Below are 11,730 nucleotides of genomic sequence, written 5' to 3'. Positions count from 1 at the left end.
TCCTCCCTTGTCTCTCTCTTTCTCTGTCTCTTTTTTTTTCCCTCTTTTTTTCCTTGAGGGCCAGATACTGACGTTTCGGTGTCTCTTAGCAACTGCCTCCACATCTCTGAGCAACAGGAGAGCGGGATGCGGAGCCGCCGGAGCGATGGAGACGGCGGAGGGTAGAAATGCCCCCGCCCCGGGGACACCCGGGCCAGGGTGGGGGGACCAGCACCCAAACGGCCGAGGTGTCCGGACGGGACGGAGCAGGAAAGGGGTGGCATCCTGCCCCCCACGCCGGGGGCTTGGCCGGTGCCCAGCCCTCCCCGCACCCCCCGGCCCCGGGAAGCGTCCCCATGGGATGAGGTGAATCAGGGTTTCCCGGGCTCTGAAAACAGAAACAAATTAGGTACTGGCACGGGGAGAAATATGTCAGCCCGGCTCGGCGCGGGAGCGACGTTCCGGGCCGTTTTCACCCCGATGCGCCCAGGCCGCAGGGCCCCGCTGGCGGCTGCGGTTGTTTCGAAGCCTGCCCAGCCAGGCCCGCTGGAAGCTGAATGTGGGGTGCTTTGTTTGGTTTCTCTTTTCCTGCTCGCAGACCTGGAAAATGCCTCAGGTTGACAGCGATTGTTTTGCTCCGCGTGAGATGAAAAATTCCGTTTCCCTTCTCCTTCTGGGCGGGGAGGGGACAAAGCAGGTTCTAGCGAGCGGCTTTTTGCCGTGAAGACGGCCCTTTGGGGTCACCGGGGTGCCCAGGTTCTGCTCTGGGAATGGCGCAACACCACGGCTACGGCATTTTTGGAAAGGAGGCCCTGTCAGAACCCAGCCTGCCCGCACTCAGGGGGGAGGTTTCCTCGGTTTAGTTTTCTCCTGCTGTTTTCATGGAGTCGCTCCTTTTCCCTGCTGAAACCGCCAGCCCTGGATCCCGGTATTCCAGCAGTGTCGCCTGGGGGCTGTTTGCTCCCCGCATCCCGCGGGACGGCTCCTTCTCGTGTGGCGGCGTGCGGCCGCCTCTCCCGTGGTGGGAATTAATTAGTGCTGCTCATAGCCCAGGCTGGCAGCGGGCGTTGAGGGACCCTGCAGGAGCCGGATGCACCCAGACATCCCAGGAGCCAGCCGCAGCTCGGGCAGACACGCAATTAGAGATAAGACCCAAGCCTGGCTGCAGAGCTCTTCCCGGCATCTATTAGCGCCGGTTTTTTTCCATGCTCCCAGCATTTCGGGCTACATTGGCAGTAAATAAACCAGCAAATTACCCCGACTGGGGCTTGTTCGCAGCGGCCGTGGGGGGGCAAGCGGTGCAGCGGGGCTCAGCCCGTGGCCCCCTCGCCATGGGGCCACTGTGGTGGCGCTGGGCAGCGGCCCTGGAGGGGCTGCGGCCGGTGGTCCTGGAGCCAGGGTTGGGATGCTCGCCTTTGGGGCGGGAAGGAGTCAGCTCGCCTGCCGAACCCCTCGTGGGCGCCCAGCCCCATGGAAACAGCATTTCTGGGACAGACCCACGGGCGGGAGAGCGCTGGCTTTGGGATGTTTGTTCCCAGCTTTCTTGTAACCCCCCCATTCCAATTTTTCTCCCTCTCCCCAACACGGGCTCTCGCAGCCCCTGGCCGAGTGGCTCGGCCATGGTGATGTCCGGAGCAGTTGCCTCCAGCCCCCCCCAAAAAACCAAAACATTTTTCTGTGTCCACCTCCACTGCCAGCACCTGAGCACATGGAATGGGGCTGCGGGCAGGGCCGGTGGCCGCACGCCTTCCCGTGCAGGGAGCGACGGGGAGAGCCGGGGAAGGAGGGCTCGTGCGCATCACACGTGCTCTCCTGGCCCCAGCGCAGAGCGTGCCCGTGGGCTCCGCCGGCTTTTGCCGGAAGACCGAGCTTGGCCAGCAGCACGGCGAGGGAGGAAGCGGTTTTGTTTCAGGGCCCATCCCCGTGCTGGCGCGGGCGGCACCTGTCAAACCGCAGCCCCGCTTCCCACAGCGGGGCAGGGAGTTCACAGGAAAGGCAGCCGGCGAGAGCCAGGGGCTGTGACCGTGCCGAGGAGCTGGCACAGCACCGTGCGACCCCTGTGCGCGCAGCTGGGCAGCCCTCCAAGCAGGGTGAGCCCCCGTCCGCCCCGCGAAACCGCGCGGCACCCAGGATGGGCCCGGCTTCTGCGCCACCGTCGTCTCAGCAGCGCAGTGGGTGCTGAGCAGGACTGGCTTTCGCTTTCCCCAGCGATGCTCTCAGGCGTTAGATCAGCCCCGGGTGCTTTGTGTTCGGAAAACGCCCCGTGGCCGTCAGTGAGTGCACCCCACTCTGACCCAGCCTGACTGCCTTCGCCGTAAGATGGGTAGAACACAGGGAAATGGGACCGCGCCAGAATCCGGGCAGCAGCAGCCTTCCTTTGGCCTCTGTTGCGGTCTTTCCCGGTGCGTGATATACTTCTCTGGCCAACGCTCTTTGTCGTTACGAGCTGGCAGCAGAAATCCCAAACCCGATGAGGCTCTCGGAGCCGAGTGCGGGCGCAGCCGTGCCAAGGCGGGGCAGAGCAGCTCCGAAACGCTCTGCCATGGGCTGAGCGGGCTTTGCCCTCGCAGGGTTTGTCGCCGTGCCGCGCAGGATGTCGCTGCAGCACGGCTGGCCGGCGCGCTCCCCCGGGACGCCTCGGTTTCGCTCTTCACGCGCTGTTACCAGCTCCGCTGCGCAGCGGCTGAGGGTGCGCAGCGTCTGCTCCGTTTCCCTTCACACCCTACGCGTGGTTATCTCCGGCAAAGTCATTTCGGAGGTGTTTTCGCAGTTTCTGTCTCAGAAAGAGCTGAGGTTTGTTTTTTTGTTTGCTCTGTACCCTCGTACTCCTGCCCTCGTCCTGCTCGTGGCCGCAGATGTGTTTTCTGGGTGGCTCGGCAGCCTCGCCCCCCGCCCACCCGAGAGACTTTTACCCCCTGATCCGCGGGCCGGCGCCCCGCTGGCGGGCCACGTGCTGACCGGGCGGCTCGTTTTGCGTACGGCTCGTTTTCATTACCAGGAGCTTGCAAACGGCCGGGGTGGGGGGATGGCAGCCCAGATTCAGCCTGAATTTCCTGCGCGATGGGCGGCAGAGCAGATCCTTCCCTTGAGGCGGGACGCCGGGACCCGTGCGGCAGGATGGACCTCAAACCTGCTCTCCACCTGGCCCAACTGAGCAGGACGTGAGAGCAGCCAAGCCGCCGCGGCCGGGCACCGCGGTCGCTGTGCCTCCAGCACGACCCTCCGCTGCAGCACGAGAGGGGAGCTGAGGGGAGGGGAAAAGAAGTGAGGCGCAGAAAGGACACCGAGTGTGAGAACGTTGACCTGGGAGGGAAGGAAACGGCGGTACGTTTCGAAAGCAAAAGGGAAATCGGGGTGCTTGTGCCGCTCACCGCCTCGGGTTTGCCCATGTAGGGAAAGTTTCCAGCATCTCTGCAGATCTGCCCGGCGCAGCGGCACTGCTCGGGCTGGCGTAGCCTTGCTCCGGACCAGGCGGGACATCGCTGTGCTGGTGGGGACACCGCTCTCCTGGTGGGGACACCGCTCTCCTGGTAGGTGCACTGCTTTCCCAGCAGGGACATCGCTGGTGGGGACGCGGCTCTCCCGGTGGGCACGCTGCTTTCCCGGCGGGTATGGCTCTCCCGGCAGGGACACCTTTCTCCCGGTGGGCTACGGCTCTCCTGGTGGGGACACTGTTCACGCGGCGGGACGTGGCTCTAGTGAGGCTGCGGTGGCAAGCCCCGGGACCGCTGCCCCACTGCTCCTCGTGCTGGTGGGGTGGTTTGGGCTGGGGCAGCAGGGGAACGGCCGGCAGGACCACGGTGCCCGGTTGGGGGGCAGCCGGCCCCACAGCCCCGTCTCGGGGAGCGGAGCAGGGAGGATGAGGGGGGGCTGGGAGGGGGCACAGGCAGCACGACCGGGACGGGGCTGGGCTGCGGGCCAGGGAGGTTCCTTACAGGAAGGTTTTCCAAACCTCACCGTCCCAACACAGGCACGGGGCCGGGTGTCAGAGCTCTCCCCATGGAGCTGCACAGCAGCAGGAACCCTGCCCCGAGCACTGTTGGGGGGCTGCTGCTCCGGGCCCTGGAAGAGCTCTCCAATTACGATTTTAAAAAATTTCGGGATGCACTGGCACACACAGAGCTGCAGGGCAGGAGCCGCATTCCCCAGGGGCGGCTGGAGGAGACCGACAAGGTGGATGTGAAGAACTTAATGCTGAGTTTCTACGGCGAAGACGACGCCCTGGATGTGGCGATAGCCGTCTTAGAGCACATCGACCTCCGCGACCTTGCCAAGCGGCTCTCGGAAAGCAGATGGAAAGGTGGGAAGGCTGAGCGGCTCCCGCGGGGTGCCGGGCGCTGTGTCCTGGGGGCTGTGTCTGCAAGAGCCCGCGTTTGGGGCCAGGAGGGTGCGGTGGGGAGGGCAGTGGGCTGGGGGTCCCTGTGGCAGGGTGCGGGGGGCTCCTCCACAGAGGAGGAGAGGGAAGAGGATCTGGGGCTGTGGGGGCTCGGTGATGCTGCCCACTAACACCGTTCCTTCCTGCAGGCCTGGGGCCCTCTCCTCTGCTGGGTTTATCGTCAAAAGGTAGGCGCCAGTGGGGAGAAGCGCGGGGGGTCTGCCAGTGCTCGCCTCGCGGTCCCCAGACGCGTAAGGTGGCTTCCCACCCTTCCAGATTACCAGAGGAAATACAAAAAGGCCATACGTGAGGCGTACAAGTGCATAAAGGACCAGAACGCCCTGATGGGCGACAACGTGAGCCTGGACGCCAGGTACTCGAAGCTGGTTATTGTCAACAAGCACCTGGATGAAGAGCAACGGGAGCACAAGATCACGGCCATGGGACAGAGGCACGCGGAGATCATGAAGGAGCAAGCCAGCTCCTCCATCGCTGTCTACGACCTCTTCGAGCCTGGCCCCGACGGCTGGACCCCCAAAGTGGTCGTGCTCCTGGGAGCCGCGGGCGTGGGCAAGACGATGACAGCCAGGAAGATCATGCTGGACTGGGCGTCCAACAAGGCGTTCGCAAAGTTTCGCTACGCCTTCTACATCCACTGCCGGGAGGGCAACCTCCTCGCCAGCCGGGCCAGCATGGTCGACCTGATCACCCAGTGCTGTCCCGGCCGCTCTCCGCCGCTTCGCCAGATGCTGGAGAAGCCGAAGAAGCTCCTGTTCGTGATCGACGGCTTCGACGAGCTCCGCTTTTCCCTTGATCAGCCCGAGTCCGAGCTGTGCTCCCAGCCCTGGGAAGAGGGGCCTGTGGACGTCATCCTGAGCAGCCTCTTCCGCAGGAGGCTCCTGTCCGAGTGCTCCCTGCTCATCACCACGAGGCCGGCCGCCCTGCAGAAACTGGGCAGGTGCCTGCGGTGCGAGCGCTACGCTGAAATCCTGGGCTTTTCGGAGGCGGAGAGGAAGCAGTACTTCCACAGGTTTTTTGAAAATGCAGAGCAGGCGGCTGCCGCCTTCCAGGTCGTCAGAGTGAACGAGACGCTCTTCACCATGTGCCTGGTGCCCATCGTGTGCTGGATCGTCTGCACCGTCATGAAGCAGCAACTCGCCCGCAGCAGGAGTCTCGCCCAAAGCCCGAAGACGACGACGGGGATCTACATCCTCTACCTTTCCTCCCTGCTCCAGTCTCTGAGCAACCAGCTGAGGCAAGGCATGCCCGCGGTGCTCAGGAGGCTGTGCTGCCTGGCAGCTGACGGCATCTGGAAGCAGAAGGTCCTCTTCGAGGAGGAGGAGGTACAGGAGTATGCGCTGGACCAACGGGAAGCCCTCCCGCTCCTCCTCAACGAGCATCTCTTCCAGAGGGACATCTCCTGCGTCAGCACCTACAGCTTCATCCACCTCAGCTTCCAGGAGTTTTTTGCGGCACTCTTTTACCTGCTGGAAGATGAAGGGGAGGCGCAGGAACTCCCGGCCGGTCCCACCAGGGACGCAAAGGAGCTGCTGAAGAGCTACGGCAGCTCCAGGAACTACTTCATGCTAACCGTGCGGTTCCTCTTTGGGCTCCTAAATGAGGAACCCAGGAGGAAGCTGGAGAAGGAGATGAGGTGCAGAATCACACCCAGGATTACCCAGGAATTACTGGAATGGCTTCAAAACAGCCAGAAAACGCCCCTGGCTCTTCTGATGCGGGAGACGGCGGTGATCCGCGAGCTGGAGGTCTGCCACTGTCTGTACGAGGCCCAGGACAAGCGCTTTGTGGCAGCCGCCTTGGATCCTTTCACAGGGGTGTGCCTGCGAGGGCTGAACCTCAGCCGCTTCGACCAGCTGGTCCTGTCCTTCAGCGTCGAGAACTTCCCCAGGCTGGAGTCGCTCGACCTGGGGCACTGCTGCTTTCTGTGGGACGAGCCCGAGGACTGTGCAGGCCCGCAGCCGGCCCAGCAGGCGCATCGGTACGGAAGGTCCCGAGCCACAAAGCGGCAAATCCCTTCCAGCCCAAAGAGCTGTGGTGAGCCCGCGGGAGGGCTGGTCCTCCGGCCACACCGGGCACGCTGGTGAGGGGTGAGGTGTGACCTGGGGACGCAGCCGGAGGCCGAGGGGCAGTACTGGAGTAGGGACAGGAGTAAGAATAGATTGAGAGTAGGAGAGGCGTGGAGTAGGATAACAGAGTATTGCAGGCAAGGGAACAGTAGGAGTGGGAATAGGATGCATCTCCTCTTTGTTTTCAGGGAAAACCAGCAAGAGGAGGGGAAACAGTCGCCCGTTCACCAGCTTTGTCAAGCCTTGGAAAAGTCAGGCTGTAAATTGAAGAAGTTGAGGTACGTCGCTCTCCGTCGGCCGAAATGGTAAAACGCGCAAACCCCAGCCAGCCCGGTCGGGTCTCCCGGCTGCGCGGGGAGGACGACGCCGTGCCGCCATCGCTGCGCGGCGGGCCGGGCTCCTCTCCAGCCGGCGGGAGGCCATCGTGAGGACCAGCCCGGCCGGTGGGCATCGTCAGCGGTGGCTGCCCCCGCGCGGCAGGGCGGCTGTGCCGGGCCCCGCGGCTCCTATCCGCGTCGCTCTCGCAGGTTTGACCGGTGCCGGCTCACACGTGCCTGCTGCGGGGCTCTGGCCTCCGTCCTCAGCGTAAACCCCACCCTGGCGCAGCTGGACCTGGCTGGGAACGAGGAGCTGCGGGACGGCGGCGCGGAGCTGCTGTGCCGGGGACTGAGGCGCGGCGCCTGCCAGCTGCAGGTGCTGCGGTAAGGGACGTCGCTGGCTGCGGGACCGTTTGTCTCTTCTCCTCGCAAACCTAAAAGGGGGAGGAAAAAAGAAAAAGGAAGGAGAAAGGCCCATTTACTGATGCTGCCGTTGTCACAGACAGCTGGAGGCGTGGCAGACCTGCCTATGGCGGGAACCTGACCCTTGCCGTTGCCTTTGCCATCAGTGTAATCCAGCTCCACGTCGTTAAACGCAGCGTCTCTGCGAGGATACTGTAGGGAAGCGGGAGAGAGAATTGATTTCCTGTGCCCAGGGCAGGTGGAGGAGTTGAGGAGCGGTCTGCGCGACTGGTGCTGCCGTGTGCTTGGCTGTGGGTGTCTGTGCCCCCCAGGCACCCCCTCCCGGGCTCTTACCCCACACCTACGGGTGTTTTCGGGTGCCTGTGTGCCCAGGCAGGGACAGGGCAGGCCACGCACCGTGCAGGAACGTGTGATTCCAGAAGGGGATTCACCCCACGGACCATTTCTGGGAAGGGGATGAACTGTCCCTTGCTGGTGTCTGCATTTTCCTCTCTGGTTTTTTTTTTTGGTTTTTTTTTTTTTTTGGTTTTTTTTTTTTTGAGGTGTTTCCCCCATTTTCCCCTGTTAGAGATTGAGCCTGGACAGCAAGGTTTGAAGGGGGATCTCAGTCATTCAAGCAATAGGAATTGTTCGCCCACAGCCCGTTAGCCCCTGGCTGAGCGGATGCTGTCTGGTTGCTGTACCTCTCCGTCCCCGCGCTCCAGCACAGCGGGGCTGCGGCCGGGTGCCGTCTCACAGCTGCGCTTTGGCGTTTTGTCCCTTAGAGTTCGCAGATGTGTGTCGTGGCTGGGGCCGCGTTTGAGCGGAGGGCCGCAGCCTCACCCCCCTCTGTCCCGCAGGCTGAGCTGCTGCAACCTCACGGCTGCTGGCTGCAAGGCGCTGGCCACCGCGCTGGGCGCCATGCCCGGCCTGGCCGAGCTGGACCTAAGCGACAACCCCTTGGAGGACGGCGGTGTGCGGGAGCTGTGCGGGGCGCTCGCGGGGCCTGGCTGCGGTGTGCAGAAGCTCTGGTATGGGGCATGGGGCTGGCGGGTCCCTCTCCGTTCCCGGGAGACGTCTTTCGGGTGCGCAGGGTGCTCTCTGCCCGCTCTGTGCCGTGCTGGTTGAGCAGCCTGACGCCGTCCCCGGGACCAGAAAGCAGCGGGCGGTTTTGGGAGAGCAGCGGCTGCCAGGGGGTCGCACCCCGCTTAGCCATGGCACCGTCCCCTGCGCAGGCTGTGGCAGTGCCGGCTGACGAAGAAGAGCTGCAGGGCTCTCGCCGCGGTGCTCCCCGCCAGCCCCAGCCTGACGGAGCTGCACCTGGGGGACAACGCGCTGGGGGACGGAGGCGTGCGGTGGCTGAGCGAGGGCCTGCGGGATCCCGGCTGCCGGCTGCGGGTGCTGAGGTGATGGGCTGGCGGGGCATCGCTGGGTGGGTGCCGAGAGCCTCTGCGGGTCCAGCGTGGAAAGCAATGAGGGTCTGGCACTCGGAGCACGTAACGCGCTCCTGGGCTACGCAGCACGGCGCGGGCTGCCCTAAGACCACAGGGCAAAGGTGATGTGCCGTTTTTTGCCGGGGCCGCCACCACCGCGGCAGCTCTGCTTTTCCCAGCTACTTTTAAACCCGAGCTTTTTAGCCCCTTTTCCCCGGAGCCGCGGCTGTGCCCCGTCTCAGCCATCCTATGAAAAGCCAGGCAGGAGAACAGGCTGCGCAGCAAGAGCCCTAAAACTGGAGCCAGCGGCGTCTCCCAGGGCTGGGGCAGGAGCTCCGCACCCGGACAGACCCCCCGCGGAAAAGGGGTCTGGGCTTGGGTGGCAGAGGCGCGGACGGCGGAGCAGCTGCCCGGGGGTGCTGAGCGGCACCTTTGCTCTGGAGCCAGAGAGGAGGGAGATGGGGGACGCAGCCCGTCCCGCTGGCGGCTGTTTGGGGCTCCCGCGCTCCAGCAGCGGTGCTGGGCCAAGGGCAGGGGGCTGCAGTGCCCTGGGTGGGAGACGTGCTTCTGCCGGGGCAAGTGGTGGCTCCCGGGTCCCGAAGGACCTGAGAAACCCCTCGCCAGTGCCTTCGGAGGGCTGTGGGTGCTGCCCACGCCTGTAACCGCAGGAGTCAGAGAGGAAAAACCCACAAGATTTGGGAGGAAATAGAAAAGCGAGATACCTTGAGAGTGGGTCCGGTTTCTCCACATTGAGATCTCCTCCCCGTCAGCGCTGGGGGGCACGGGCAGCGTCCTGGGGGCTGTGGGCAGCCAGGGTGATGGGCTGCTGGGGGGGTCACGGTGATGCCCCTCTCCTCTGGCTGTCCCCTGCGCAGGCTGTGGCAGTGCCGGCTGACGAAGAAGAGCTGCAGGGCTCTCGCCGCGGTGCTCCCCGCCAGCCCCAGCCTGACGGAGCTGCACCTGGGGGACAACGCGCTGGGGGACGGAGGCGTGCGGCGGCTGAGCGAGGGCCTGCGGGATCCCGGCTGCCAGCTGCGGGTGCTGAGGTGAGGGGCTGGCGGGGCTGGGTGGGTGCTCTCTGCAGGGACCATCCGCCTGTGCTCCCCCCGTGGGTGTCCCTACGGCCGGTCACCGTCCCACCCCGGGGCCGTCTGGACATCTTCGGGTAGGTGCCAAGAGCTTCGACGGGCAGGGTGCTAACAGCTTCAAAACATAAAATTATTTATTTATTAGCTAGATGAGGTTATTTACCACCGCCCAGGTGACATAACCAGGATTTGAAGCTCTCCTAGGCGAAGCAGCGCTACGCTCGCTGCCCCAGCTGCAGTTATTCCACCCCCCAGCACAGTTCATGTGCACATACACAGACGCTTGGCCCTTGAAGTCCACCCCGAGCGTGTTTTGTGGCTGCGGGAGGGGATCAGGGATACCCCAGCCCAGAGGAAGCCCAGTTCTGCCCATGTTCCCCGTGCTGGGGAAATTACACCCGGTGTCAGAGACCTCCCCGCGAGAGGCCCGGCGCAAGGCTTTGGAGCGAGCCCACCCTTGGACACTCTCCCGGGGCGCGGGGCAGGTGGACGGGCAGCACGGGCGAGGTTTGAGCAGCGAAGGACCGAACGTCTCCTTTCTCCCAACGCCTCCCCACAGCCTGTGTCAGTGCCAGCTCAGCGGCGCCTGCTGCAAGGACCTCTGCGCCGTGCTCCGCGCCAACCGGAGCCTGGAGTACCTGGACCTGAGCGAGAACGACCTGGGAGACAGCAGCGTGCGGCTGCTGTGCAAGGCGCTCCGGCGTCCCGCCTGCTCCTTGCAGAAGCTCTTGTAAGGGACTTTCGGCTCCTCCGGCCACAGGGCTGCTCCCCACGGGGACCGGGACAGGCCAAGCATGGCGTGAGCCCCCCCAGGCCGCAGCTCCCAGAGAGGTGGGAGAGCATTTTCTGTGAGGCTACGGCTGCTCCAGGCGCCCTTCTCCAAAGGCGTCTCGGGACACAAGGTGCTGGGCAGCCAGGCCTGGAGAGCGTCGCAGGGCAGCCAGAGTGGGCTCTGCCTCCTGCCTGCCGGCAAGCAGCTGCCCCGCCATCCCCCTGCTGCTCTACCAGCAGCTCACTGCTGGACGCAGCGTGCTCAGACCCACCGCCTTCCCAGAGCGGCCGGGAACCCCTCAGGACATGCTGCCAACGCACGTGGCCGGGGGACGCGTCTCAACAGCCCCAAAGCAGGCAGCAGGGACGGTCGCTCCATTTGACGGCGCCTTTCTCGCCGCAAGACCGGCCCTGCCAATGCCAACTCCTCGCCCAGCGCGGCGTGAACCCACCCAGGTCAATGGTCCTGGGACCGCGGAGCCCAGCTCTGGCTGCCGGGGCAGGAGCCCGCCGGGTGCCCAGGGCTCGGTGGAGCTGCGGTCACCCCACGGACCAGCTCCTGTCTCCCCACACTCTCTGCTTGCTGAGGCAGAGGAAGCTGGCTAGGCAGGGCCAGACAACACCAGAAAAACTCACGCTGCCTGCTTTTTGTCCTTTTTTGGCTGTGCCACGTCATGGCAAACAGCCCGCAGCCTGGGTGGATTTAACCTCTTTCCTTCTCCTCTCCAAAGGCTGAAGAAATCTGGATTAAGTGAGGAGACGTTACGGAAGCTGGATGCTCTGAAAGAAGTGAAACCCAGCCTGCACGCAGGATACGTCTGAGAGGCAGGACTCGCTTCAGCGAGGGGCTCGGGCCTGGCAGCTCGCTGACAGAGCCTGCACGCGTGTTCGGAGGAGACGAGGGGTCTGGGAGATGTTTTCCAGTTGTGACAGGTCCTCTCTGTGCTGAAAGCGCCTTCCAGCAGCTGCAGCCAGGCGCTGGCTGATCCTCCCAAGGAGCTGAGATGTGTCCGCTCATTACGGATCTGCGCAGGGCCTCTCCAGGGTCCCGGGGTGGTCAAAGGACCAGAGCTGAGGCCGTAGGAAACAAGGGTGAGGCAGCGGGTGAATGCAAAAGGTCAGCGTTGGCATCGGAGTGCCCACCACGCACCGCAGCTGCAGAGATTTCTGTTCACTACCCACCCACTAACTGCGAGGTGTACATTGATGAGGATTTCTGCCCGACCTCACCTTCCAAGGTGGCTTTCTCCCTCTCCTTTTTGGCCCCATGTTTTGTGT

The 11,730-nt window shown here is 64.1% G+C and overlaps 1 protein-coding gene across 1 annotated transcript; it reads left to right on the top strand.

The window, feature by feature from the left end:
• The first annotated feature begins 3,039 nt into the window (after positions 1 to 3,039).
• Positions 3,040 to 11,274, top strand: LOC104480664 (NACHT, LRR and PYD domains-containing protein 3-like). Its single transcript, XM_086749664.1, has 10 exons — positions 3,040 to 3,140; positions 3,607 to 3,779; positions 3,950 to 4,279; positions 4,631 to 6,353; positions 6,969 to 7,142; positions 8,021 to 8,191; positions 8,396 to 8,566; positions 9,469 to 9,639; positions 10,241 to 10,411; positions 11,184 to 11,274. The coding sequence occupies exons 1-10, from the start codon at positions 3,040 to 3,042 to the stop codon at positions 11,272 to 11,274; spliced, it is 3,276 nt and encodes a 1,091-aa protein (XP_086605790.1).
• The last annotated feature ends 456 nt before the right edge of the window (positions 11,275 to 11,730 follow it).

The sequence above is a fragment of the Chlamydotis macqueenii genome, chromosome 5, assembly GCF_036417535.1.
Source record: "Chlamydotis macqueenii isolate bChlMac1 chromosome 5, bChlMac1.mat, whole genome shotgun sequence".
In the NCBI taxonomy this organism is placed as follows: Eukaryota; Metazoa; Chordata; class Aves; order Otidiformes; family Otididae; genus Chlamydotis; species Chlamydotis macqueenii.
The sequence above is the reverse complement of the archived record's forward strand: the minus strand, read 5'-3'. Positions and strand labels throughout refer to the sequence as shown.